The sequence below is a fragment of the Gloeophyllum trabeum genome (assembly GCF_000344685.1).
Source record: "Gloeophyllum trabeum ATCC 11539 unplaced genomic scaffold GLOTRscaffold_00005, whole genome shotgun sequence".
NCBI classification, from domain to species: domain Eukaryota; kingdom Fungi; phylum Basidiomycota; class Agaricomycetes; order Gloeophyllales; family Gloeophyllaceae; genus Gloeophyllum; species Gloeophyllum trabeum.
Window position 1 is genome coordinate 1,110,677 of NW_006920414.1, and position 26,890 is coordinate 1,137,566.

A 26,890-nucleotide genomic window follows, 5' to 3' on the forward strand; every position below is an offset into this window, starting at 1 on the left:
TTGCCTGGCATATAAAATGAAGCTGTCTTGTCGGCCATGACTGTCCATATATGATAGAGTATCAGCAGAGTTTGTTTTAAAGAGATTACAGAGACATACCGCATGCCTCGGCATCTTCATAGCTCATCACTACTCCCGCAGATCCCGAGCTTTGACTAGTCACCCTCTGAAACTGTACAATTTCATTTGTACGGTGCTTGAGGCACGAATTGCACCATGCATCCCAGTGGACGGTGTCATTCTTGTAGTGCTGCGTGCCCTTCCGGAAGTATTCCCACCACTGAGAGACCGTCGGCATAGATCACTGATGATGGATAACGAGATGGGTTTCGCAGGGGAAGGTAACGCGCCGTAATCAACGTAACATTCAACTTCAACGAGACGCGCTTGCCCGGTCTCAGCTTCCGGGCGCGCAATGCACGTGACTATCTATGATATCATTACGGCCTCATATGGCAGGTACAAGTCATGTGCGGGTCACGCATTAACTCCTTAACTTTCGTCAAACCTGGGTTTAACGTGGGAAACTGGTCAAACCCGGTCCAGGAGGCAAGGGGTTCAGCCTTAACCGGCCCATCACTGGGAGGCCCTACGGACGCCACGGACAAGAGCTACATCACACCGTACTACAAACTCAAGAAGCAGTTCGAGGGGCAGTTCGAGAAGGCCCACCTCCTCCCCCCTGTTTTCGACTTCCTTTTTGCTTGAGTTACATCTGGAACGCGCTGCTCACGCAGTCTGTTATCGTCCCCCACTGTCCTTTCTCTCCCGTATTGTCTTTCTCCTACCATCTATGCATTCCCCCTCCCTTTCTTTTTTGCTCTTGTATCTCTCTCTCTCTCTCTCTTCTTCCGTTTGCACTCACCGTCCTCCCCTTCAGTTGTCGATCCCGGTGTCGCGTGTCACCGTCAAGGTTCATCTCTATCCTTCCCTTTCTTTGTTTGTTCATCGATACTGACGCATAGAGACAGGTCGTGCTACGCTTCGTTGGTTTCTGTCGCTCAACTTCGTCGCGACGCTCGCATATTATTTATTCGGTTCATCAGGAAAAAGACACTAAACCTTATAGGACGACATAGGTTCTATAGTGCTCATAGGCATTTTGGCAAACCCATGTTTTGTAGACTGCAGTAGGCGGGCCAGAGTTCTCCGTAGTACTCCTGTAGGTCATGGTAGATGAAGAGAACACCATTACAGGCAGCAGTAGACGGAACGAACAAATACATAACCTCCATACTGTGGGTGCTCTGTAGGCCCACGTAGCCTCGTTGGCTTGTCGGTTCTTACACAATGAGCGGGGTCGCGTTCCGGGACTCGAGCATCGTCGTTATCGACACTTCCAGAACGTCCGTACGCGCCATACTCGGTCTCGGTGAACTGCTTCCTACACCTGCCGTCGTGCGTCTCCTTTTGTCGTTGCAGTGCGTTAGGCATGCTCACGTCTTCACCCAGGAAATCAAAGCACGCGTCGGGCTCCGGAGGTCGTTACATGATAGCAATGGGCTCTCGAATGGGCATGCTCAGCCTGCGGCTTCTACGAGTCGCGCTGCGTCTGCCATACCCATGTCTTCCGTGAAAGTGAACGATTACCTTGTGGGCGCGCAACTGGACAGTGCTCTGGCTGCAGGGGAGGATATTGTCGTGTCATGGCCGTTTGCTGAGGGCGACATAAGTGATTGGACTCAGGCTGAGGCTATATGGTACGTCTCTTCCTCGTAAATGAATGGACAGCGAACTCGTACCGCGCGTCCTGTGCCCAGTCAACTGACACGCGATACTCCTCGCAGGAAACACACACTCTTTGGCCTCCTCCACCTCCGCCGCACCCAAAATGAATCTCCCGTTCTGACAGTCCCGCCCACCCTCTCGCGCTCGAGTCTCGCGATGCTATCCCAACTGTTCTTTGAACGATTCAACGTCGCTGCGTTCACGCTTCTGTTTCGCCCAGTTGCCCAGATTTACGCGGGCAACGCCATCTCAGGCATCGTGGTGGATATCGGGGAGGAGTACACAGACGCTAGTCAGGGAATGCACGGAAAGCGTCAAGCTGGGTCTGCAAGACTGCAGAGAACACCTCGTAAATATTCTCCGCACCAACCAAAGCGTCATGATCCCCACCCGACGCACCCCTCCCGGAAGAGCACGTGAAACAAGCCCTGCTTTCCCTCGTAAACCACCTTCCAGCCTCAGGTCTCGTCAAACCACCGGCGCCCGTATCCTCGGTTACGGGCTTCTCCGCATCCACCATGCCAATCGTCGAAGAACCGGAGGACGGCGTCACAGACATCGCCGCTATCGTGCTGGCTGGGAAAGCAAAGGCCGTCATCGAGCACAACATGAAGAAGAGGGCCAGCGCAAAGGCGACCGCCGCGGAGCAAGCGAAGATGCGCGAAATTGAGGCGATGGACCTCGTCGAGATCAAGGATTGGGAGTGGGGCGTGGGTGGCGCGGAAGAGGGGAGCCCGGCGGCGAAGAAGCTCCGCGAGGTCGTCGTCGGCCGCGAGAGGCATCGGTTGTGCGAGCCGCTGTTCGATCCCAAGTTGTGTAAGAAAAATCCCAATGACGGTGTATGGCCGATACACGAGGTTATTGGAGCGGTGGTGCAGAGAGCGGACGTTGATCAGAGACAGTATGTCTGGCAAGGGTTGTTCGTGACAGGCGAGCTGGCGAGGTATATCAAGGGTCTGTTTCCTTCCTTTTCTGTTGTTCTGTGCCCGAGATCCTGATGAGCATGTCGGTGTATAGGCATGGGTACCTCCCTCCAATCTCGCTTGATGTCATACATCCTATCGCAGCCCGACCAGCACAACGACGTACAAGCGCGACATATCCGCGTACTCAAGATACCGGAGTACTTTGCAGAGTACAGAGAGAAAGGTGACGGCTTAGCGTCGTTTCTGGGTGCAGGTATTGTTGCGAAGGTAAGCTTACCGCCTCTTTACATGCGCTGCTCGGGTATTGACAGCAGCTCGGCTCGCAGATCGCGTTCCATGACCCGAATGGCAAGAACTTTGTGTCGAAGGGTGAATATGCAGCTAAGGGACCCCCGGCGATCATCGAAATGTCGGCTTCATTGCTGTAGGATATGCTCCACTGGTAGTTGTGCAATATATGTGGTTAGGTGTAATGTTTTCTTGGCTATGACAATCAAGAGCTACTGTGCATGGTGGACTCTACATCACTACATAAATGGGCCTGAAGCTACAAATCATGTCATGCCTTGTGGCCATGCACCACTGCCATTGATCTGACCTGCATTGTATGCTCTTTTGTATTGGGTCTCCCATACTTGGTACCCAATACTCAATGGTGGATCTTCAACACTTATTCTTGGGTTGACAGCAGGTGGCCTTGACAGTTGATGATTAGCTCTGTGACGATGCATAGTTATAATGAAATTCTGGTATGTGAAACTGTGATCTTCTTGTTCAGCGGGTATATGTGTCCTAGGTAAATCTTCGAGAAGGGAAGGTAATTCCTGGGAGTTGGCACATTCTTGACTAGTGCTTTTACCAAATAAGCAATACTGTGGAGCATAATGTAGTGAACCAGGGATACATACTGTAAAGTTTCAGCAAGCAGTGGATTCTCAGGGAGTGTTGGAAATTCAGAGAGTGGCAGCAGATGAGGCAGCAGAGGGTGGAAAGGACACCATGTTTTCTTAAAGGTGCAAGCAGGAGGAGTAGGCTCTGCATCCCCCAAATCACTATGTTGGTTCAGGAAGTGTTCAGTGAGGCCTCTGGGGTGGCTGAGCATATTGGCATCACATCCTACACACCAAATGTCAGATGAATAACATATCATGTGTGGGCCAACCTTTAATGGGGCAGATGAAGTGTATTGCTTGCAGGTGATCCCTGTCAATGTGCTCTCTAAGGGCTGATGGAGTAGGATATGCTGGTGTCAGACACATCTGAAAGTGACACTTGAAGAGGCCAGTCTTCATGACTTCTTAGGGGAAGCAAAGGTTCAGTGGAATGCAATGTCCTTACCTGCTTTGCATGCTCAAAGTGCTTGTAGACATGCTATTGATGATTGTGATCCAGTCAGTTGATGGACATGACCAATTGAGTCATAAATAGTCATCAATGGGTCCACAGCAATCAATGAAGTGGCAATGCCTGATAGAGTTCAGAAGGAGCAGGATGTGATGTGCATACCAATTGCAGAGAATGAAATGAATTCAGAACTGCATCACAGCCTTCCCATTTGCATGGAAGTTCCTGCAAAACATCCTTTGCTAATTGCAGAAATAGGTTGAGAGTCAGGGGAGAACCAGGCATAGTTTGACTTGAAAATGGCCCTGTCAGACCTGCTTTATGTATATTTTAGAGCAGTGGAATGCTCCGAGGCAAGCTCACTCAGTTCCAAGGCTTCCTGGCAATTTCCGAGGGAGACTGGGACATTCCCTAGGCACACTTAGTTTCCGGGACCAGCAAGTGACACCCTCACTTAAACTCAATAGAAGGTCAGACAGTGATTGGTGATATGCACAAGAAGTCAGATAGGCATACTTGTATGATGACACCACATGTATTAGAAACATCACTCTGATACCAACAGTCCATAATCCAGGATCCCTTACGGTGGACAGCTCTCCAGGTCAATGACATGGCATCCAGGCGTCAGAATGTCTACAGTCCCCAACCTATCAAACTGTACCTAATACGTAGCTTACAGTCCAAACATCTCTTTCAATTCACGGATGGTGTCAGTTGGGCATGTAACTGTATGTCCTTTCACACGTGGATCAGTGAAAATCTCATAATCATTACCACCCTGTGATCACGCAATGCAAGTTTAAACATCTGTCCAAAGAGAGCTGGTGCATCCTCCTTACCTTGAATGTCTTGTCCCCAAAGAAATGGATTTCTTCAAATTCATCAGGCTCAACATGTTGTAGGCAGTATGTCTTGTTCCACCCATCGGGGTAGACATCAAATGATATTTGTCCACCGATAGCGTAGGTCAGGTTGTAGTCGGAAAATTTTTCTCGGAGAACTTTGACAAAGGCCTCGCGTATGCCATGGATCTAGCAAGGCAAGTCCGTAAATGGATCCGTCCAACAGGAAACATGCATACTTTGTCGTAGGCTTGGAAGTCGAGACGTTCCTGGATCCTGCGTGGATGGTTCGGTCAGCTATCAAGCAACGAAAGGGATAGGACTTACGTTGCATTACGACCCAAGGGACTGACATTGATCATTCCGTTACGGAATTCAACAAACGTCCCTCTGTAGCCGATTGAGTACAAATACGGCCCGCTACAAACCAAAGTACTCACCGCTTGATAGGAATGTCCAGGTCCGCGACGTAATGCAGGATGAAGTTTACGAGCTTCTTGTACCGATCCTCGCCGACGTACTTGATAAAAGACTGCGACGGGAGCGCCACGCCTAGCCGGTATGCGGTAAGGCCGTTCTCAGCAAAGGCGAAGTCGAAGTCCCTGATGGCTGCAACGCGCAGAACGATCGTGAGTTGCCCGACGGACTACATGGTCTTGACTTACCGTTGTTCCCGTAGACGGACAGCTGTTCGGAGATCTTCACCATGTCGGATCCTCCGACAAACCCAATGGCCGCCTTCTTCCTGAGATCGCGCAAGATCTGGATAGTCTCTGGTGACGCTGCCTAGCGAGACAGCTCAAAAGGACGGGCTTTTGGCGACGATGCAGCAGTGACATACTTGTCGCGCAGGCGTCAGAGGTCCGTCGACGTCGAACAGCACAAGTTTCTTGGTCTCGCGATCGGAGAATGCTTGTGAAACCATGGCGTAGGACGTAACGGATGGGCGCAGGTGGTCGGCGTAGTGATGCTCGAGGACGCGACGGTCGACGCGCATAGTCGGGCATCGCCGATACTCAGTCACATGATTCATACCGCGTCTCGGGAGCGTCCCTCCTGCAGAGTCAGAATCTCCTCTCTACCTTCGACTCTGTCATCGTGCGCTTGAAGACATTGGACATGGCTCGCTATGAGCAGTATCATGTATATTCTCTTCCGCAGGAGCTTCTGGCTACCTTAACTCCCCGCAGTCTATTAACGGAGGGGCCTCCAAAACCCCCCACGCCGGACTTATCTGAAGCTGCTTCAACTGCTGGACCAGGCGGGCGATCTTGCAATATCTGTCTCGGTGCAACGTTCTCGGATGTGGATGAGCAAAGAATTCACTTCCGATCTGACTGGCATCGGTACAATGTAAAGTCGAGATTGAATGGCGGGAAAGCTGTGGGCGAAGCGGAGTTCGCTCGACTCATGGAAAGTGTGTGTGCATTTAGTCCTGACCTTTGCGGATCATCGTACAAACTATGTACCTTAGGTCTTGACGATTCATTGTCCGGATCCGCTTCCTCATCAGAAGATGACGGGGAGTCGGACGATTCGGACGCAATCACTAATCTGGTGAACCAGAGAGAGAAGCAAGCGCGGTCGCTGTCCCCTATTCCTGAAGCACCCAAAATGCGTCAAACTGCACTAGTGTGGTTCCACTCTCCGCCGTCCACACAGATCGGCATCTACAAGGCTATCTTCCCACTGTCCGCGACTCCCTCATCTTATTTGGATGAATTGAGGGACATGCAGAACCGGGTAGCCGATGGGCGTACGTGGGCTGTATTTATGGTCGCCGGAGGTCATTTTGCTGGAGCTATCGTTAGAGTGCAGCGTTCTGAGGATGACCAGGAAGACGAGACTAAGACCAAGAAAGGGAAACAGAGGGTACCCAAACCAGATGTTGAAGTCTTAAAGCATAAGACCTTCCACCGTTATACGAGTAAGCATGACAGGGACCCCCCTTGACCCCCGCTGCTTACTCATCTTCGCAGCTCGTCGTAAGCAGGGAGGCTCCCAGAGTCTCAACGACAAATCCAAAGGTGCAGCAATAAGTGCAGGTGCTCAGCTACGTCGTTACGGAGAGCAAGCCCTACGAGATGTAACTTTTTCAGACAATTCTCGAGATACGCTGCACCTAACACCACTCATATATCCAGGATATACGGAACTTGTTGAATGACTGGTCAGAAGATATCCACGATTGCGAAAGGATATGGATCCGGGCGAACACGTCTAACAGGCGGATCTTTCTGGATTACGAAGGATCTCCGATAGCCAAGGGTTTGTACTATCCTCCTCTAGAAGTGTGTAAAACAGATATTGACATGCAATAGGCGATGAGCGTCTCCGCACGTTCCCCTTCCCTACCCGTCGTCCTGTGAGTGCCGTCGACATCTGCATCCTAGACACCCTTCTCACTCTCGGTTAGACTCAAGCGGAGTTGTCGCGATGCCTGATGGAACTGACGAGAGTCAAAGTGTCCCACTTCACCGAGGAGGAACTCAAGGCCCAGGACGAAGCCTACCTGGCCTCTCTGCCAAAACCCAAGCCACAGCCCGTGCCTGCGGTGCCTGCCCCCGCGCCTGAGAAACCGACACGCCCCAAGTTGAGCAAGGAAGAAGAGGCCCTGCGAGACAAATGGGAGCGCTTGGTCGAGATGGTCACCAAGGGCCGTCTCGAGCCGCTCAAGGGGTTCTGGCAACGAGAAGGGGCCAATTTGGGTGGTGTTGATGTACTCATCCCGGAGTTCGTAGGCGAGCGGCGTACTCTGCTGCAGCTTGCTACACAGACTGGACAAGAAGAGGTTACCCAATGGCTTCTCGAGGAGGCACACGCTGATCCGACGGTGGAAGTTCCAAGCGTGGAGGGCCATGAGGATGGCGAGACCAAGGAAGACGAAGGGTCTTCAGCAAAGGCTAGGTCCAGGCGCACTGCGTACGATCTGGCAAGGACGAAGGAGGTGCGCAACGTTTTCCGACGATGCGCGGCTGCCCATCCGGACTGGTGGGACTGGCTCGTGGCAGCGCACGTTCCTAGTGTCCTGACTCAAGAAATGGAAGAGGAGCAGGAGGAGAAGAAGAAAGTTCGGCGGAAGGGATTGAAAGATAAGCTACGCGAGCGACAAGCGAAAGAGAAGGAGAGAGAAGTCGAGTCTCCACCCCCACTTCCCGCGGAGCCTCAGGTTGCGCAGGCTCCTCGAAGTCAAGATACCACGGGCCCCCGGAAGCTGGGAGGCGCCGCTGGTGCTGTGGACGGAATAGCTGGTCTGACACCCGAAATGAGGGCCAAGGTCGAACGGGAACGTCGAGCTAGGGCTGCCGAAGCACGGCTGAAGCGACTCGGGGGCTAATGCGCATTGATTATCTTATCTCCACAAAACATCTACACAAGTACGATTAGCGGATAGATATGTAGAATTAGCATCGACAAATCCTGTAGCCTATATTCCGACCGAGATCCCACAATGACTATTGAACCCGTGCATCTATCTGCAATGGCAAGCCAGTGCAGTCGCACTTCGGGTGCTTTTGACGGAGACGAACTCCAGACGTGAAACGAGCTTGGTGAGACATTCTCCGATGTTTACACGTTCATCTTGTAAAGCTTTTCATAATTTCGAAGAAATCCTAGGGCTACATATGCGCCTTAAATAGGTGACCTGTTCCGCTGGAGAAATGGCTTCTGGCTAATTCGTACACCACCTTACAATTTCTTGCTTTGGATCGCTTCCTCGATAGCTTCCTTCATCGATGCAATAACCTTATCAATATCGCCCCGTTGCTCGTCCACAACGCTGATGCCCATGTGTCTGTGAAGGGGGTCGAAATAGCAGGTGTCAGTATAGCCACCGGGAGGTATTGTTACCGCTACGAACCCGACGCGGAAGTATTTCTCTACAATAACGTACAATCATCAATTCCTAAAAGAGCCTAAATGACAACGCAGGGACATACCCTTCATTGCCTTATGCAAACCGGCAGCGACGATAACGTCCTTCTTGAAGAGACGAGGGAGGACGTCTGGCCCGGTCACACCTTCTGGGAAGTAGAACTAGCGAGACCATGTGAAACAAAGCCAAGTACAATCGAGAATGCAGGCCATACCGCGCTCATGCCGTTGGCAGCGAATTTTTCGTCCAGGGGGACTTGTTTGAGACCGAGCTCTTTCCCAGCTGCCTTAACCTTCTGGCTGGCTTCTCTGTGGAGTTTGAGGCGCTCGCTGAGGCTCGGGGAGCCCTTCGTAATGCGCGTCAGGGCGGCGTGGAAGGCATAGATCAGGTTAACCGGGGGCGTCGCAAAGTACGCCGGAGAACCTTTCTCGTATGCCTGCATGATGGGAAGCCACCTGTAGCAAAAATAAACACGACCGCTAGGAGTGTCAACGAGACATGCTACCCACTTCTTCCAGCTCGCATAGTACGAGTTGGGGGGAGTCTTACGGTTCTCGTAAACCTATATCGGCTTTGCGATGAGCTTAAGTATGTGAATGAGAGGGGGATAGGCTCCTACCTTGATCGCCTTCTGACTGGCCACGAGAATGCTCAGGCCAGGAGGCGTACCAAGGCCTTTCTGGCTGGCGGTTAAAACGACATCGATGCCCCAGTCATCGAAACGAATCTCTTCGCTGGCAACGGAGCATACACCGTCTACTACAGTCTACCCATGGCCTATATGAGCGCCATATTTTTGGTGGAATGGGAACTAGCACGTACGAGGGTATCAGGAGAGACTTTCTTTACAGTCTCCGCAATAGCTTTGGCGTCCGATAAGACGCCTAAGAGTGACCATCAGCAGAGCGTGCTATGGAATCTTCCCAGGATATACTGACCAGTGGACGTGTCTACGTGGGTGAAGGTGACGATCTTCGGTTATATATCGGCAAGGTCAGTGTCTTAACGAGGGTCACATGCACAATACCGAGGTCACCTTATATTTCTTGCTCTTGAGGGCCGACTCTATATCGGCTTGACTCACGACCCCGCCGACTTCGGCTGTAATCTGATCTACTTTGGCTCCGTAGGTCTGCAGACTGACATGCGCATGCGGATCTTAGGAAGCAGCGGGTAGACGTCGCAGGGAGTTTACGCACCATTCGGCAAAGCTATCTCCGAAATACCCGGTGTTCAGGACGAGGACGTCTTCCCCAGGCTCTACGAGGTTGGAGGCAACCTGACAGCAATGTCACCCGGGCAAACGGCGTAATATATCACTCGACGTACCTGATCCCAGCCAAGGGTGCCAGACCCAGAAATGATGAATGGTTGGCCGGTGGAGGTCAGGAGCACATCCCTGCAAGATAAGATCCATGAACTTCAGGGCCCACCGAGGTGTCAAGAGTCCAACCTCGTCATACGGATACAATCGCCCAGCACAGGGATGAACTCGGCAGAGACGTGTGACATGGAAGGGTGCGCGTTGGCGTAGAGTACCTGGACTCAGCAGTCAAGCCATGCCTCGGTGAATTCGGAATACGCAACGCGTACATCGTCCGCAACTTCAATCGGTCCAGGGATGCTGCAGCGAGGCGTTACATAGGAAGAATCGCTCGGATTGTAGCGCACTTACACCAGCAACCTAGCGTCGATCTAGTCAGTGGAGACTGATTATAGCTGAAAGAATCGTGGCTCACCTGTGAGGTTCCTAAAGCCGTAAGTGATGCATCAGCGCTGCCCTTGTCAGGAAAGAGCGGACAGACCTGCTTGAAATTCGCACCGGACGACATCGTGCGCTTGGTTGTGGGTCTCGCTGGTCGTAGAGCACGAAAAGAGGCCGGGCGAGGGACAGCAATGATATGGGCTCGTATGCCGGTTACAATCCTGGTCGCCATAACGGGCAACAACTTTCCGTCAACCGTTTTCCCCTCGGCCCGTTGCTGCATGACTCATGGGAACGCCCTCGAGCCCACGAAACGACGGACAAGAATATCGCAGCGGGACCAGCTCAAGGGCCACATTCTCGCGCTCGCAACAGCCTTCAATTAGTTTCATAAGAAAGCAGTCATATGATTGCTAATGTAGTGTAAGAACATCATCGGCCAGCGAGCACCCGCGAGTCGCCGTCAATCACCCCGTTTGCATTCCCGCCGCCGACTATCCCAGACACCGTCCTCTGCATGTCCGTCCACTCCGACTCCCGAGGGATAGCCATGTCGCCGATATCATACACGTACAGTTTGCCATCACTCCCTCCCAGCGCGGCGCGTCTGCCATCCTTGCCGTCCCACTGTATCTTATTTATGGCCCGCCCGGATCCTACTGTAGTGGAGACCACGGGAACCTGCAACACAAAAGTTGCCATTTCGTAAGTCAACCGGTCCAACCATGAAGCGCAGCGGCGTACCTCGGTATCCTGGTTCAGGTTCCAGAGTAAGAACTTGCCAGACCCGTCAGCAGTCCCGAACAGCGCTGGGTGGGACGGGTGCCATTTCACGTCATAGACGTAGTCGTCTGCCTCATCGAAGGAGTACACGGGCGGCACTGAATGAGCCGTCGTGGAGGGCTTGGCCAGAGACTTGGCTCGCCACAACTTGACAGTCCAGTCAACCGAACAGGTGAGGAAGAGGTCTGAGAAATCGACAGGCCCCACGAGAGGATGGAAATGAATGCCCATGATAGGTCCGGAGTGTCCCCGGTAGATGTCATATTGGTTCAGACCAGCCTTGGCCCCTGCACGGTCATATCGATTCGCCTGGTAGACATTTCCTTCTTCAGTCCCAACCCAGAATGTCGTGGTCTCATTGTCAGGGAAATCCAGAGTGGTGATCGCCACTTCGCCCGTCTTGCTGTGGCCCGCATGCACTAGTTCCAGTGTTTCCTAGACATCATGAATACCGTCTACCAGGGGACAACCAGGAAAACTACATTACCTGAGGCTGGGCCAGCATGTCGACGAGCCAACTGCAGACCAATCCATCTGTGCTACTGGTAATCAGGTTATGAGCATTCTGAGTACCGACCATCTGCATTGCATAAACAGGATGCGTATGACCCGCTGCCGACAAAGGTGTCTTCAGAACGGGCAGGTGTTTCGACCGTGTATCCCATAACAGGATCTGGCCTGAGTAGGTACCACCAAATACGAGGTTCGAGTGGAAGGGGGAGAAGGTCACAGAGAGTACGTCAGACTGTAAGCGCTGCGGTCAGCACTGCGGAGGCGAACAAGTGCAAGACCGACCTGCGAGTGGAAGACGAACTCGGGCCGCTCAAGTAAGTGCAGGTTCCAAACGGCTACTATACCGTCTGGTTCATTCAATGCTGCAGGATTCTTGTTGTAAGAGGCACAACTGAGTTCCGGGTACTATCAATCGATGGAGTCAGTCTTTCTATACACACAACCACGGGACTCTATACCTTTGGTGACCAATCAACGTCCGTAATCGAACGGTTCTTGCAGTACCGTTCATCCCAGAATGCACAAACCCTCTTCACGCGTTTCCCTTCGGAGTCATCTCTTTGCGCGGTTCAGGTCAGTGATCGGGCACTCCTGACTTCACCATGCTTACCCGCCGGATTCCGCGCCGACTGTATAATCTCGTATGTAGTCGTAGTTGTCGTTGAGAGCCCGCTCGACGATCTTTGACGACTGCTCGACGAAGTCCAAGAACTCGGGAGAGGTGAATACGCTTATTTTCTCCTCTTCCGTCAGCTCTAGCAACTCAAGGGCACATGCCCGTCAGTGAATTACGAACTACAGTCACTCGTGGCAAAAATCGCTCACCTCGGATTTCCTGCTCGATCTCCTTGTCAAGTTTCACGCTCTCCTCCTCGAGCTCCTTCTCCCTCGCTCGTTCAACTTCCAATTCTCGCTCTTTCTCCCGTAGTATCCGCTCTCGGATTTGCTCCTCGATGTCAGGACTGGGTTCCGTCTCCACCGACATCGTCTGCACTTCCTTATTATAGATCACTCGTTCCTAAGTTCGACACTTTAATTCTACAGTATCAGTCCCACATGAGGCACGCCCACCTTCTGCGGGAGCTCGAAGAGTTCTTGCTCGACGTCAATAAGGTCGGGAATGAGCCGCGACGTCATGGTCCTATTGTCTGTGAACTACATGACAGCCCAAACACACACAGCGTACTGACCGATCCATCACATCATCTGTGGCAGAATGAGCGAGCGTTGTGCCGATGCTCACCGGCTCAGAACCAAAGTCACTCTGTCGACTCCGCCGTCCAGAGTAACCAGAGGGGCCTGCAAGGGTAGAGCCCCCTCCGAGCGTAGGTGTTCCGGGCACAGAGGATGAGGGCGTCACGTCCCCTGCACTGTGCACGCCCCTCCCGGGCCTGCTGCCACCGAGTAACGAGTTTATGAGGTCGTCCACATCCCTGGGCGGGCCTGTGCTCGGTGATGCCTGATCAAGTCATATGGTTCAATAAGAATCTGTATAGTATCACTGGACATCCCCGTCATACCTCAGAAGCTGCATTTCTTTCCTTTTGCCTTTCGGCCCTGGCCTTGCGCAATTCTTGGAGTTTGGCTCTCTTGGCCTCAATCTCGGCCCTCCGCTTGTCTGACATGGTATCGCCGGAAGATATTCCGTGATCCGAGTTGATGTATAAGTATGCGTCCTCAGAGGTGTAAACCAAGGAATGGGTGAAATCCCGGAAGATGGAAAGGGATACGCGCCCTCAGAGCGCGACGCGTCTCCTAACAAGTGCTTCGGCGTGCTCCGATCATCTCCCTTTCAGTCACCATCTCTTTTACTGCTAAACAATCCCTAGCTATGTCGCTCATCACTCCTCAGTCTCGCGAGCCAGGCAAAAAGAAGGGAAATTTTCGCAGAAACGACAACAATCGTATTTATGCAAACCCGTTGCCGCTAGTATTCTCGCCTGAAGAAAAGAATGTCTGGTCAAGTCATAAAGTCTTGGGTCTGTTTGGACTTGCAGGCTCTCGCATACAGAATCCTCATTGCGAAGGAGTATTTGATGCACATACCCGGTCGGTCTGGGTGACAAATTCGGATTACTCGACGACCTTATGGCGAAGGGGTTTCTTTGGCAAAGGTACTCTATCTCGGAGTGAGCCTAGCTGGTTAGCTCGGCAAATCAATGCAAGACAAAACGCCGAGAAGAGTATGTTTCTCATTTCCTCGACTGCCTGAGGCTTGTAGCCAATTCATGAAGATATGGTTTCTGAACAGGTCACCGCGAAACGAAGAGCAGAGCGAAAGCAATTCAAGCTCGATCGTGCGAGAGCCATAGCTCAGGCAGCGGCAGCGGCCGAAGCAGCATTTGCTGAGGGTCGCATATTGACTGTGGAAGAAACAGGCATTGTTATCCCGTCCGCTGCGACATGGAAGCCATCAAGACCCGCATCTCCTCCGCCTCCAGCCCCTGAACCATCAACCCCCACCACTCAGAAAGATCCTCCCGAGGACGAGGATATTATTCCTGAGAACATGGAGCATCTGCAGCTTACTCTTCAAGAAGCCTTCTTCCTGGCGTGGACACTAGACTGTCTTATGATTGTCGATCCCGATACGGTACATCCAACAAAAACCATTCATTACCCTGTACAAGCTCAAGCAATCGTTTAGCATGCGGCTATGTCGCTCCAACAGATATGGCAGACGTTCCAGCTGGTCCATTTCCCACTCTATTTCAGCGCCTCCCAAGAACTATCCAATCTACGCTTCGACAACCCATTCCTGATCAATTACGTTGTGTACCATCATTACCGATCCTTAGGGTGGGTCGTCCGCAGTGGGATCAAATTCTGCGTCGACTACCTATTGTACAAGCGAGGACCCGTCTTCCATCACGCCGAGTAAGGCTAAATGTATCGGTGTCGTGTTCGCGCGTATTCTGATGATAGGTTAAGATTTGCTATAGTGGTGTGTCCCGTGTACGAGGACGAGCAAGATAGGGAAACGTGTCCATTCGATCTGCAGAATGTTGATCCATTCTCCTGGACTTGGCTCAGTACTGTCAATCGGGTCAACTCGCAGGTTCAGAAGGTACGTATAACCTGAATCAATACACCCGATGCACTCACCCATTCATTAGACCCTGGTATTGACCTATGTGACTATCCCGAGCCGCTCTAGGTGCCATTCAGTTTTGCTCGCGTCCCCCGCCTGCCTCCAGTTTTTTACAGTGCGAGAGGTTGTATTACGGCGGTTCATCCCTGCGAGAATGCGAGACTGAAGGGTAAGTGACTCATTATTTCCTGTTGACGTAGCAATGGACCATAAATACAATGATGCAGAATACCGACAATGCTAGGAAGTGCGATACAATAGCAAATATGCAGCAACACCCTCACATCCTACAGAAGTGAAACCAAAAGCAGTCAGATGAAAGAATAAGGTAAAGTCCGACAACGATGTCTATAAGCTCCCACAGGACCACCACCCACCACTCACGAAGGTGCAAGAAGGGCCTTGCCAGATCAGAGTCAGCCAGGAGCCCGGGATATGATGCATCATGTTCCACAGATATTTTGACCGAACGCTCGCAGAAGTAACGTATCCAGAGAATATCGACCTAGATGGCACCCTTGATTCGCACCTTGACGTACTTCTCATCGTACGCTTGAGCAAGAGGGAAAGCGGCAGGTTTACAGTCGAGGACCTTTTCCAGATCGGGACTGTTGGGGTTCGTGAATATTCCACCTTTGTGTTCTATCAGGAAGTCTCGTGCTTCAGCAAGGGTATCAAACGCCAGTTCCTTTTCGATGAAGCGGAGAGGAAGTTTCATATATCTGCAGTTATCATTTTAGTATTCCGAAGTCGGAGACAAGACACGGGTGACACTCGCGACTTACGCTTTTGTCATGATCATTAGAGCTCTGATCCTCTCTCTGGCCACAAAATGATCCATTATATATGCACCCATGTTGGGGGCATTCAGATAAAGATCGAAGAACGCATGATAATTTCCGATAGAAAGCGCTCGAGAGACGTCCAGAGCATGCCTGACTGCAGGATCATTTTTCTGTTTCGAGGTTAGCTGACCTACATAGAGATTTAGATCTGGCAAAATGTGTATCTCGCTTCAGTGATAATAGGGCCAGAAAATATGGAGAATCACAGACCACTTCTATTTCGCCCGTGCAACAACATCAGAATGCGGTAGGCAGTAAATTCCTCTACTTTGCCGGGGATACCAAGTTCGTAAAGATGTTTTAACATAGATTGACACTGGTTGTATTCAACCATGTCGCTCTTACAATAACGAAGGTGAGCCAAGCGTAGCTGCGTGAATTCCCAATGACTCACGACTTCTAGAGCCATCCGTGCGTGAATCTCGTACACTTGCACTGTGAACTCGTTCTTGATTCGCTGAACCTGAGGCCGAGAGCAAGACCTCGTTCACATCATTACCAGCGCTGAGCATGCAGACGTACTGTGAGATCCTGTCGCAGACTCTTAAACTGACTACAGATCCAGTTATAACTAGTCTTCTGTCGCCATCGGCTCTTGAGTTCTAATAACGTCCGTTGGAGAACGGCGTAGGGTCGTATTTGCTCAGGTTTGGGTTCCTTATAATGCTAAATAAAAGTGGAAAGGAGAGAACATATCAGATCTTACTGAAGTTAACCGAAGATAGTCCTTGAAGAGTTCCTGTGAGGTTCCTACAATAGTGAAGCGATCCCAGTTCGGGACATTCTTGCGTAAAATGTTCGTCATTAGTTCAGTCCAACAGAAGGTAATACGTCAACCCACCGGATCCGCTTCAGGCTCATCCCCATTACCAAATGGCGTTGGCGAGTGTGAAAAAATATGAGAATTCTGAGATTTTGGCGGGAATGATACATGACCCCCATTACTGTGGTTCTTCTGACGCTCTATCTCATGTTCCCGCTGGAATCGTGCAGCTCTACGCTGTAATGCAGCCTGGTCGTTGACATCGGAAGTAGCGTTCGCATTCCGCATCGCAGCTTTCTTGGCTTTCTTACTCGTTACACTCGAGGACATATCGCTGCGCCCACATTCAGAGAAACGCAGCAACCTGCTTCAGAGCCACTTACATCTTTCGTTTCAGATTATTGAGAGCAGGGGGAGGTTTGGGCATGAGACTGAGAGACAACACAATCTCAGCTAGCGCAATGATGGCAGGCTTGATCGTCTACCTTTGGAGTTGGACGCCTTCCCAATCTGTGGTCCAGAGCGTCTTGTTATTGAAAGCATCAGATATTACCTGTCTTAATTCTGCCTGGGCCTCAGCACGATTCGCCTCAGTCATCTGCCCAAGACATCTCGCAACCCAGTCCCTGGGAACTGTGAGTAACTCCTCATGATTCTAGCCATATTCACGTACTTCAGCTGCGGTGGCCATGTCTCAGAAGACATGTCGTTAATAGCACGAGCAAGAGGTAAGGCGAAGATATACGAGTCCGAGGGTACTGTAGGACGGCAGGGAGAACGACTCGATGTGGTTGGGTCAGAGGTGGTAGTGCATATGTCACGCTCCTCGCCGCACCCGAGCGTCACAGTCACCGCCGGATCTCACGCCACAGAAACTTCGAATTCAAGTTTGTTTCAAGTTATGGCCAATGCAAGCGCCAGTCTCAAACCCCACGGAGAGGATGGAGTTTCAGTCATTCCCTGCATCAACCACTCCCAGTGGATCTATGTTTGACAAAAGAGTAGTACTGATCTTAGTAGGCTTGATAGGGAGTGGCAAAGTGCGACTTTCTCTGCACGTCCAGTGGTTTGAGCGATTGACCAAGTCTGACAGTCCACTTTCGCACAAGCGCTGGAGCACCACTTTCCACAGTTCCGCAGATGCAGCCAAGACGAGTTAGGTGACCGACGTCAGGTCGAGAGATTGGCGAGGCAAACTCTGAGTGAAGGCTTGAGCGTATGCATTGATCGTACCAATGTTGACGAAACGCGAGTTATGCGTCCCTTCGCTCCCAAATACAGTTACGAACTAACGGATTGACAGACAACGGTCCCACTGGATTAATATAGCTCTCGAGTTTCCGCAGACTGCTATATGGGTTCTAGTTTTCGATACCCCTTACCAAGTCAGGGAGTCTCTTCAGCTTCGTTTGACCAGATCTTGACCAGTGTCCCCGCCAGATATGCGTAGAGCGACTACGAGAACGTATGTGTATTGTCTACCGTCCCGTAGCAGACTATTTAATGGAACTGGTAATCTAGGCATCCACCATCCGACCATTAAGAGTCCAGAGCATGCCTTGGAAGTCCTGGCACGCTTTTCCTCTAGTTATCGGCCTCCTTTGCCTCATGAAGGACACGACCGAATTATGCATATAAATCCATCAGATCACCCCTCCTCGGACTGGACACACGCAGACGTCATCGCAGTTCTTCAGCGTTTGCATGATTCCCAGCCTGTGGTCTCCCGTTCACGGTCACAACCTCGGCCCCAGTTTCGGGGGAAAAGAGGGCCTTCTTTCAATCGAGGACGTCCCTATCGCGGATATAGCAGAGGGTATGGGTCTGGAACGCAGAGGGGCCACACTCGCTATTCTAGTAATGGGTCCAATCAAGGAGTTGGCGAGGGTCCAGGTCACAGTACTGGTCATCCCGCAGCCAGTCAACCCCCATGGAACTTCCATACCACTGTTGGTATGGCGGCTCAAGGTCTGTCAGGCAGTAGAAGTTCTAGACCAGCTGCTGAATCCTGGAGGAGAGGATCAGCAACAGTTCAAGGCGAGGAAGGCGCAGTTTTGGATTTGACACGATCGCCGGAATCAGGCACCTTCGGAGACGAAAGAACGATGCAGTCTCGAGGATGACAAACCCCCGCGGACGACGACGAGCGAGAACCGGATCTGGATCGTAGACAGATCCGTTCATGTTAGAGTAGTCTATAGTGCCGCTACTTCAACGCAGATTGAATTTTAGGTAAAGAGCCAAGGGTTGCCTTAGTACTGTACAATTCAATATACGAGCTATCATTAGTATGCGTATGATCCCTGTTTCTCCACGCTGTCAAGTTCAATCTCGTATTGTACGTGTCAGACGCAATTAGGAACTGGTAAGACAATAAGAGTTAGTTTTAGTCCTTCTGATCCTGCACTTCCACTCGAGCGGACCGTAAGCGTAGAAGCAGGCCGTATGGTATTAGGTGTCAGTTTTGCTATATCACCAGCGCAGCTACCGAATGACCTCCCACTTATCTATGACAAGATTAAGGCTTCTCGTCTGAGCCCTTGTCGTCATTTCCTTGGTGTTCGGCCGCCTGTTTCTGCGAGGCCTCGTTCATCTTTTTCCCGAGAATCTTTGCACTCACCTAAAGAATGCAGTGCTTGATAAGGACCGACATAGTCTACCAATTCAGGGTATGACGATAACTTACGTTACGAATATGCATTGCGGCCCTTTCGACACCGAAGTCTTTGCTTCGCTTGTATTGAACAAGGGCATCTTCCAGGCGACCGCCTGAATAATAACGAATGTCATGAATGCAAAAGACTAATATGTAGTCGGAGATACTGACAGGCTTCCAGCACAGCGGCCAGGTTGAAGGCTATCTCAGGATCCTCCGGAGCCAATGAAGCGGCTATACTAAAGAGGTCTTGAGCCACGATGGGAGACAAATGAAGAGAAAGTTACGTGCTGTAGATGATGCAGGGCTAGGTCCGGCCGCGCAACTGGAGATATTATGTAGGCGCTCGCCAAATCTAGGACATGCAGTGAACGAAGGCGAAGTAAGAAAGGATGAAGGAACTGACTTGTGTGAGCGTCCGGACTAGATGGCTGTAGAGCGATAGATTCTTTCCACGCTTCGATTGCTTCGTCAAATTCCTCTGAGAGAGCAGGTCAATTGCACGCCAAGGAACGAATATAGTGACTGCATGACCGACTTAGGTGATAGCAGGTGACACCATAGTTGAAAAGCGAGCTCGCATTTTTCTTGATGCCTATGCTTCTTTTGTACAGATCCTTGGCTGCCTGGACGTCCCCTTCCTCAAGCTTTAGAGTTCCTTGCTCAAGGCATTTCAGAGCTTCTACTTCGGCGGGATCCGTCGCGGTAGAGTGAGGTGTGGTGGATGTGGCATAACCTTATCGATAGACAATAAGAAAGATTTGAGTTCAATCTGTACATCATAAAACTCTGAGCTTGGATCGAGAGCCTACGTTTCTGCTGGAAGCTTGACTTGGATACGGACGCGTCCCGGGGCCGCTGAGATCGACGTGAAAATAAGGCTGGTACCGGAGCAGATCTAATTATCCCAGCCGAGGAGCTGCGAAAGCCGGGCTTTAAACTTGGAAGAGAGCGCAACGAGGCCATGGTGAGGTGCAGGCTTCGCGTTCAAGCTGAACTTGGTTCAATTGTTCGTTCCAAAACGGCTAGCGTTTAGAGCTGACTAAGGTTAGGGTCTCGATCCCAGATTCTCGCGGAGTTGGAAAATTTCCTCTCTGGGAATCATTGACGTGCCTTCCAGACCATCGTCCTCGTCATTGACCGCCGTCTGCTCGTCCTCGCCGTCGGCCATGTCGTCCAGTGACTCGTCGTCGTCTTCCGCGTTCAGCTCAGCCATAGGGTCCACGTCTTTTGCTGGCCAAGGACCCTCTGGATCAGGCGATGGTCCAACTGCCGCAGACGTTCTCCTGGGCGCATACGACCCGACACGTCTGCACCCTTTGGCTAGCGTCCAGGATTCGCTGGACTTCCTACAGCTTGATGACGATAAGCTCACTGATCTTCCTGGTGCGACAACTGCTATTCCATCTCGGGGTTGGAGTGATGACTTGTGTTATGGAACCGGGACTTTATATCTGAGTGGTAAGTGCCTAGTACCTGCCTCTGCGCTCCTTCCGGCTTCGTGCACATGGCATGCATATGTCCCCACGTTCTGTAATGTGGGATCCCTTCGAGCCTTATCACCGACCCTCTGTTGGTCTTATTGTTTTGCTCCCCATCACATGCTGATCCATCTTTCCCTAGGTCTGACTGTTGGTGGGATATGGGGCCTGCGTGAGGGTGCAAGACGCCCACTCGCTGTATCGAATACACGACTGCGGATTAACAGCATTCTCAATGCTGTGACGCGGAGAGGTACCTTCATCGGGAATTCCGCAGGTGTTTTAGGTCAGCATGATCATCCTTCTATGGCCGGTTCGCGTCCACTTAGCAAGTATTTTGCAGCGCTTGTGTACAATGGCTTCAATTCAACTATCGATGCCATACGAGGCAAGCACGACGCAGTAGGAAGTATGACAGCCGGCGCATTCACAGGAGCGTTATACAAATCGACAGGCACGCATGCTACTTCACTTCTCCTTGTGTTTTTTTCTTATGGTCATTATACCATTCATAGCCGGCGTAAAACCCGCTCTCGCGGCGGCGACTTTAGTCTCTGGGCTTGCAGGTATTTGGAGTTATGTGAAGACGCGTGTTTGAGTATCTTATTATCCTGTAATATAACACGATTGCACTTGCATTAATGCTGTCTCCTCTCTGTTTCTGTTGGCATCATTCATGATTTCAGCCGCTTAAGTTCTTGGGATTGAATCCGCGAATCTGGAGATCCCTTATGCCGGGACAATTACATCTAAGGACTAGTTGCCCGCGCTCGGCGTTATCCAGTTCGGCTTCTGGATCGAGGCTGAGATTCGATCATCATCAGACTCCTGTGTTCCAAGTTTCGACGTCGCCCTAACATGCTGACCTCGTTTTTCTGCAGACAAACTATATATATGTTTAATCCTAGCCCTCTAGTTCCAGGCCAGAGCAGCCTCTAGTGCGCGGAATCGCCCAGGACACACGCTGCCCAACGCAGACTGCCGCGCTATGGCATACCCCTCTGCACTTGTAACCACCGTTATCAACAGCGCGCGCTCTTCATCCGCCACGCCAGCTATATATTGTTATGCGGACCTTGGTCCTGACGACTCCTACGGACGTGTCTGTTCTCTATCCTGGCCTACGCAGCATAATCCCTTCTGGCTCCTGCCCTCTCACAACGCTGCAGAGGCTTACGCCAAGTTACTGAAGCAAGGGTCTACCAAAAGGCATAATGTATTCGTCAGAACTACTTTGAAGAGGGCAGTGGACATACCCGCCGGACAGCCGTTACGTTACTACTGTCACCAGTCGGACTGCGAACTATACGGCAGAATTTGCGTAATAACCGTTGGTAGACAGGTCGCCGAAGTGCGTCCTATTTTCCGCTCTTTCGTCCATGCGTGGGCTGATTGTGGCACTACTTGATCTGGACAGCGGCGAACCACGAGAAGAGGACCAGGGCAACGACCGCGTCCGAAGGATCCCAGATATGATGCCTTGCACGCCGTCATCTGTATCAAATCAGTGTTGCTCTTTACAAGACGAAGTGAAGACGGACGGCATGTGGGATTCCGCCGGGTGTACTTGCGTGCGGCCCCTGATGATCGAGCTCCGGACAGTACTGGCCAGTCCACCTACCACACTCGGCTGTCAGGCGGTGCCCGGTCCTCATCTAGCATGCATTCTTCACCGGCTGCTTCCGTCGCGGGCTCCTCAGCGAGCCAACCAAGCTCCTTCAAGTCCGGTCCCTCTCGGAGCACAGGAAGCCCTGCCCCAACTACCGGACATTCTAGGCTGAGCGTATCGTCCCTGCTCTGCGAGGATCCCGAGCCGTGAGTGATCTCCTGTGACAAAAGCCTGTACTGATCAGTCACTTTATGTATCAGCTCAGGGCTGTCCTACCGCCTCGAAGTTGTGCAGCAACCAGAGCGTGCAGCCGAATTCACACACCGACCCCTGTCGCGCCTGCCGGTTGCTCCTCCTCCAATAGTGCAGCTCCATATTAGAGATCAAGCCGGAAATCCCGTCAATGAGTGCGTCTTTATCTTATATTCACCATTGCCGCGGACAAAGAACCCTGTTAAGAACATGTCATCGCGTAGTTGCTGATTCTTATAATCCTCTAGGGACATGGAGCTCCCTTTCCTAGTTGCTCACCTGACCCTGCTGTCCGAAGACGGAAAAACCGCAGTAGACTCTGTTCCGCCGCCGGATGGGGAGGGCCCGTCGCTGAGGCTCCTGAACGGCACCCTTGTCTCCTCTCCACATTATCTGCGAAATTTACAGGGTAAGCGTGGAATATACTTTTTGTTTCCAGACGTGAGTATTCGATGGAGAGGTCGATATTGTCTGGCCGTCCTTCTTGTGAGGTTGTCAAGGCAAGATTTCACGGATCTGCTCACTTACCATTTGTGCTCATACGCTCGCCCGCCAGTGATCCCCTTGTGGGCGTCGGCCGCCAGGGAACCGTCGTCACCGAGGTTCGTACCAATGCATTCGACGTTCTCCCGTATAGCAGCTATGCGGCTCCGCGTGAGAGTTATTTTTTTTTCGTTGCTGTTTCAAGTTCTTAGCTGTGTTTTCTGCGTGGAACAGCACAAACACAACTGAGTCAATATTTCCTGCAGCAGGGTGCCCGACTCTACACGTTCTCTTCGTCCGTGTCAAACCCCAGCCCTCAGAGTCCTCAATCTTGAATGCCTTGCCTTCTTCTCTCGTCTCCAGGGACAATTACTGTTCGCGACTTCGTCATGCCTTCCGGAAGGCCTTCTGGGTCTATATCAATCAATTCTTGACGCTCATTCTTCCCTGTTGCGCTCCGTATAGATTTCTGTCGTATAGCTCCCGTTTCAAGCGGCGTATTCTCACTGGGCTGCATCATGTTCTCTCGCTCTCGGGACCTTTCCTAACACGCATCTCATCACACCGAAGCTTGCGCATACACCAGATTCTTGCTGAACACCCGCACTGATTAGAAGCATTTTCTGATGTTACCAGTGAATAGGCTTTGTCTTTCTATATCTGGAGTTATGACGAGTCGGGTGAATACGGCAAGGAGATCTCAGGTGGCGGTCGCCCAGACTTCAGAATCTTCGTGGTATGCCATTAGAAGATGTCGTGATAACAAAAGGAGATGGAATGGTCAAAGAAGGTATGGTAGTTGCACACTGAGATAAGCTATTGGCGGACAGATCGGCGGCGAAAGGAACCTCGACACTGGGCAACAAACTCTAGAGCTGTGCATCACCAGGAATGCAAAGCTCCTCTGTAGTGAAGATCAGAGGTGATAGGAGGTGATACAATGCCACGTACTTACTTACATATGCATCTCTGCCCCGCTGGGCATGAGCGCACTCCCTTCATAGACCAGTACAAAATATAGGTTCCTTTGATAAGTTGGCATCATTGCAACCCTAGGTTTCCTCGAAGGCAAAGACTATCTTATTCTTGTCTTCTCATTGGCGACAATTCATGAGTGGCTCTGATCTTTGAAGGCTACACAGGCGCTCTATGGATACTTGCCATGCTTTTCAGCTAAGACAGCCATTCGAAGCACTGTATGTACGTACGCCAGGTTACACGGCGGACAAACGATGTATCCAATTCTGCGGTCGCTGGGAAATTGGACAGTACTGTACCATTTTGATCAATTCGGCAGGCGGTGTGACATGTGACACGTTTTATGGATTCGTCTCGGTTTGTCGATTCGTCAAGTGGCTATATATGGTGCGAAGTGGCGCCACAGGCAAGGTCCGAATACCTGATATGGAAGGTCTCACGGTCGGAGAGGTCCTGTGACCTGTGACACGCGCCAAATTTCGTCTTCGGCAGGTACCCCTGTGACCTGTGACTGCCGAATAGATCGAAATCATACAGTATGTCCCTTCAGGTGTCAAATTCTCTGCAACTATCACGCTGTCACATTTGCGTCATCCGGACGGTGGCGCATATTGGTCCGGAACTGCTTAAACGCCTACGAGTGGCGATCCAGGTTTCGTGCCAACTCTTGATTTACCTTGTTACTGTATTTCTGAGGACTCTGTTGTGAGCTCTGGATGGTCAGAGCAACAACCTTGGCAAGCAAGTCGTGCAATCCAAGTAGATGCACATCTCTTGACAGTGTGCTAGCAGCACTGAGAGTGTGTCTAAAGTCGTGATAGCTACCGGGGCATGTGAAAATCCAGCAACAGCCACATCCTTATCGGGTACACCTCAACGGAAGCACAAATAGGTTCAAAACGATGTGAGTTGGCTTTGGGCATGCAATATTTCGATGTAGGTAGTCTGGTAGTGTTGTAATGATACATTTCCTCCTCATTTTGGACCTTAGGTAGACCATCAGCAAATTGTCCCGCGGCTGGTAGTGGCTGGCGCTTATTCCAGTTATTTTAACATGTCTACAATCGCATTACCAGCCAAATACCAGACTTGTATTTATGATAAGCCAACTTGAACCGCCTGTTGAGATATGCTTACCAGAGAATTATCTTATCATTCTATATATATACCCTTAGCAACAAAGCAACCACCGGCGCCTGATGTGCGTCACCTCACGTGCTAAGTTCAACATGGCAGACTTTGAACTTGACTTAAAAGCGCGCCACAGTTCGACATCGTCGCTCATCTCCCTTGTATCACGACTAAGTCCCTTACACAGCTCCCACATGCTTCTGAATGGTGGCATCGACACCATCTACTATAACTCTCCGCGGGTAAGTTCTCTTTGTGAACCTGTTGCCTCTCCTTAAACTGCCTAAGTACCTTCCTACAGCGCGTGTACGGCGGGGTTGATGCAACCTAGAAGTGGCCCTCATCGTGTATTGACATGTCTTGGTTGTGGGTAAGCCATTTCTCTGTGTTACTGTGTGCCCATATTCATAGGTTCTCAGATTGTCGGAGCGACAAGTCTGAGTCATGCTTGCTAGGTATGTTTTTCATGTTTAGTGACATGACTGATGACTGAGTGTTCTGATCCATTCTGCAGGTCTACCGCTGCCGGGTTCTAAGCATACAAGATGACTAGTGCACCAGGTATGTCTCTCATCTCACCTATCTGGTTTATTGTAGTGACATGGCTTGCTTTCCATTGAGTAGGTTGTGTGGAGGGTATGGGTCAGCAGATAGTACTGTGTTGAATGTCTAGCCATAGCAAATCCTGTCTAGTAGCTAGTCTGAGCAATTATACACTGTTTATTGTGTTCATCAGCCAATGCTCCCCTTTTTGTTCCAGGGATCTGGAATATCAAGCAAATGACAGCTGATAGTCTGATTAGAGCTTGTAATATGTAGAGGTATGGTACATATTGTACTTCTTGTGGGAGTCTTGCAACATGTGCCATCCGAATATAATGGCTGGCCCAGCCGTCCACAAGTCTGGTACATATTGTAATACCGGTACTTATTTTAATTGATTATATGCTAATGGTATAAATTTGCTGATGACATCCGATAGCCTATAGGTCCCATGTTTGGAGCCATACTCAGACTTGCCCGGGCTTTGGAGATGACGTCACAGTTACTGCGTGACGCTGTGCCGGCAAGCAACGGAATTTGACACCTGAAGAGACAGACTGTCCAATTTCTGCACAACCGCGGAATTGAACACATCATTTGTCCGCTGTGTTAGTGATGTAAGCGCAAGAATTTAACCCGATGGTTAGACTCGCGACCAGTCCTGTACGCAATGCACATGCCTTCCTTTTTAGGTCTTGGAATGAAGGCGTGAGCTTGCGAACGGACTGGTGACAACGGACAGTCACATAAGGCCGCAGGGCCGCGCTCGTGCACAGCAGAACCCACTACCTTTGACTTGAACTGTGTGTAGACAGCAGTTTTGAATGGGGCTCCTCAACCTCCTGCAATGTATTGATAATTTCATAGACCTATGGTCCAGGACATGTATAACATATCACCACAACTCTCGGAAATTTATATCAGAACTGAACAAGGCAGGCATGTTCTTCAAGCTTCAAATGTCCGGTCTCAACCACTCCTTATGAATCAAATGTCCTGCCACTTCTATGCATCCCTCTTGCCTGAGTGTTCAAGTTCCTCTGCCTGTCACTACTGTGTCAGTGGGCCGGCATTCAATACCATTCACCCTCTGTTTCCTTTTGTGATATGTTTTGATGTCATACTTCCCTTATTTGGGACTTTAGGGCAGGTTTCTCCCGATCTTGCAAATCTACTATGTAAGTTGTTCATGGGGAGGCGCAATTCCGGGTCGCGCGGCGAGTTGTTTGCATCTGTTTGGACTCTGCAAGAAAGTGGTCGCAAATCCCCCGCCTTCATAGAGCCTTCCGCATGTTGAAATCACGCATATTAAATGTACCGGCAGGGATGTCATGATA

The 26,890-nt window shown here is 50.9% G+C and overlaps 11 protein-coding genes across 11 annotated transcripts in view; 6 read left to right on the plus strand and 5 right to left on the minus strand.

Annotated features, from left to right (window-relative positions):
• The window catches only part of GLOTRDRAFT_75030 (uncharacterized protein), a gene marked incomplete at its 5' end in the record, with an annotated part of 5,235 nt that extends 4,369 nt beyond the window's left edge, over positions 1-866 (plus strand). Inside the window, one exon of the mRNA XM_007866938.1 lies at positions 587-866. Coding sequence (XP_007865129.1) covers positions 587-708 — 122 coding nt within the window. The 3' untranslated portion in view covers positions 709-866. The remainder of the gene's footprint in view (positions 1-586) is intronic.
• A 424-nt stretch (positions 867-1,290) lies between these two features.
• On the plus strand, positions 1,291-3,178 carry GLOTRDRAFT_138129 (actin-like protein; the record flags this gene model as incomplete). Its single annotated transcript, XM_007866939.1, has 6 exons — positions 1,291-1,398; positions 1,453-1,700; positions 1,788-2,077; positions 2,140-2,682; positions 2,746-2,921; positions 2,981-3,178. 6 exons carry the CDS (start codon positions 1,291-1,293, stop codon positions 3,080-3,082), a joined length of 1,467 nt encoding a protein of 488 aa, XP_007865130.1. The 3' UTR covers positions 3,083-3,178.
• Positions 3,179-4,490: 1,312 nt separating this feature from the next.
• On the minus strand, positions 4,491-5,816 carry GLOTRDRAFT_59614 (eukaryotic phosphomannomutase). The gene is made up of 7 exons (XM_007866940.1): positions 5,685-5,816; positions 5,509-5,629; positions 5,284-5,452; positions 5,171-5,233; positions 5,083-5,119; positions 4,841-5,032; positions 4,491-4,779 (listed from the first exon to the last, which is right to left on the minus strand). Exons 1-7 carry the CDS (start codon positions 5,766-5,768, stop codon positions 4,675-4,677), a joined length of 771 nt encoding a protein of 256 aa, XP_007865131.1. The 5' UTR covers positions 5,769-5,816; the 3' UTR covers positions 4,491-4,674.
• Positions 5,817-5,950: 134 nt separating this feature from the next.
• Positions 5,951-8,180, plus strand: GLOTRDRAFT_138131 (uncharacterized protein; the record flags this gene model as incomplete). The annotated part of the gene is made up of 6 exons (XM_007866941.1): positions 5,951-6,260; positions 6,318-6,770; positions 6,823-6,929; positions 6,988-7,111; positions 7,165-7,208; positions 7,260-8,180. The coding sequence occupies exons 1-6, from the start codon at positions 5,963-5,965 to the stop codon at positions 8,178-8,180; spliced, it is 1,947 nt and encodes a 648-aa protein (XP_007865132.1). The 5' UTR covers positions 5,951-5,962.
• GLOTRDRAFT_59622 (PLP-dependent transferase) lies at positions 7,650-10,652 on the minus strand. The gene is made up of 16 exons (XM_007866942.1): positions 10,526-10,652; positions 10,460-10,470; positions 10,396-10,404; positions 10,314-10,344; positions 10,174-10,259; positions 10,050-10,119; positions 9,920-9,999; positions 9,757-9,859; positions 9,659-9,692; positions 9,543-9,604; positions 9,340-9,486; positions 9,230-9,282; positions 8,935-9,175; positions 8,785-8,881; positions 8,706-8,724; positions 7,650-8,639 (listed from the first exon to the last, which is right to left on the minus strand). Exons 1-16 carry the CDS (start codon positions 10,550-10,552, stop codon positions 8,534-8,536), a joined length of 1,176 nt encoding a protein of 391 aa, XP_007865133.1. The 5' UTR covers positions 10,553-10,652; the 3' UTR covers positions 7,650-8,533.
• A 205-nt stretch (positions 10,653-10,857) lies between these two features.
• Positions 10,858-13,346, minus strand: GLOTRDRAFT_39841 (WD40 repeat-like protein; the record flags this gene model as incomplete). Its single annotated transcript, XM_007866611.1, has 10 exons — positions 10,858-11,106; positions 11,170-11,643; positions 11,696-11,953; positions 12,004-12,126; positions 12,180-12,279; positions 12,332-12,476; positions 12,547-12,739; positions 12,778-12,862; positions 12,912-13,180; positions 13,242-13,346. The coding sequence occupies 10 exons, from the start codon at positions 13,344-13,346 to the stop codon at positions 10,858-10,860; spliced, it is 2,001 nt and encodes a 666-aa protein (XP_007864802.1).
• A 206-nt stretch (positions 13,347-13,552) lies between these two features.
• Positions 13,553-14,978, plus strand: GLOTRDRAFT_105309 (uncharacterized protein; the record flags this gene model as incomplete). The annotated part of the gene is made up of 5 exons (XM_007866943.1): positions 13,553-13,904; positions 13,956-14,314; positions 14,369-14,598; positions 14,653-14,788; positions 14,838-14,978. The coding sequence occupies 5 exons, from the start codon at positions 13,553-13,555 to the stop codon at positions 14,976-14,978; spliced, it is 1,218 nt and encodes a 405-aa protein (XP_007865134.1).
• GLOTRDRAFT_59626 (uncharacterized protein) lies at positions 13,591-17,130 on the minus strand. The gene is made up of 16 exons (XM_007866944.1): positions 17,094-17,130; positions 16,906-17,046; positions 16,804-16,851; positions 16,499-16,754; positions 16,364-16,441; positions 16,180-16,314; positions 16,052-16,120; positions 15,868-15,997; positions 15,598-15,805; positions 15,208-15,534; positions 15,040-15,140; positions 14,838-14,981; positions 14,653-14,788; positions 14,369-14,598; positions 13,956-14,314; positions 13,591-13,904 (listed from the first exon to the last, which is right to left on the minus strand). The coding sequence occupies exons 1-10, from the start codon at positions 17,123-17,125 to the stop codon at positions 15,318-15,320; spliced, it is 1,314 nt and encodes a 437-aa protein (XP_007865135.1). The 5' UTR covers positions 17,126-17,130; the 3' UTR covers positions 13,591-13,904; positions 13,956-14,314; positions 14,369-14,598; positions 14,653-14,788; positions 14,838-14,981; positions 15,040-15,140; positions 15,208-15,317.
• Positions 17,131-18,938: 1,808 nt separating this feature from the next.
• GLOTRDRAFT_40627 (TPR-like protein) lies at positions 18,939-19,813 on the minus strand (the record flags this gene model as incomplete). The annotated part of the gene is made up of 6 exons (XM_007866660.1): positions 18,939-19,040; positions 19,107-19,189; positions 19,248-19,310; positions 19,336-19,431; positions 19,483-19,557; positions 19,615-19,813. Coding segments are annotated over 6 exons (618 nt in total), but the record flags the coding sequence as incomplete, so codon positions are not given.
• A 398-nt stretch (positions 19,814-20,211) lies between these two features.
• Positions 20,212-21,213, plus strand: GLOTRDRAFT_110778 (Tim17-domain-containing protein). Its single transcript, XM_007866945.1, has 4 exons — positions 20,212-20,537; positions 20,700-20,843; positions 20,901-21,011; positions 21,073-21,213. Exons 1-4 carry the CDS (start codon positions 20,246-20,248, stop codon positions 21,153-21,155), a joined length of 630 nt encoding a protein of 209 aa, XP_007865136.1. The 5' UTR covers positions 20,212-20,245; the 3' UTR covers positions 21,156-21,213.
• Positions 21,214-22,436: 1,223 nt separating this feature from the next.
• Positions 22,437-22,916, plus strand: GLOTRDRAFT_9475 (uncharacterized protein; the record flags this gene model as incomplete). The annotated part of the gene is made up of 2 exons (XM_007866553.1): positions 22,437-22,573; positions 22,667-22,916. Coding segments are annotated over 2 exons (387 nt in total), but the record flags the coding sequence as incomplete, so codon positions are not given.
• Between the last annotated feature and the right edge of the window lie 3,974 nt (positions 22,917-26,890).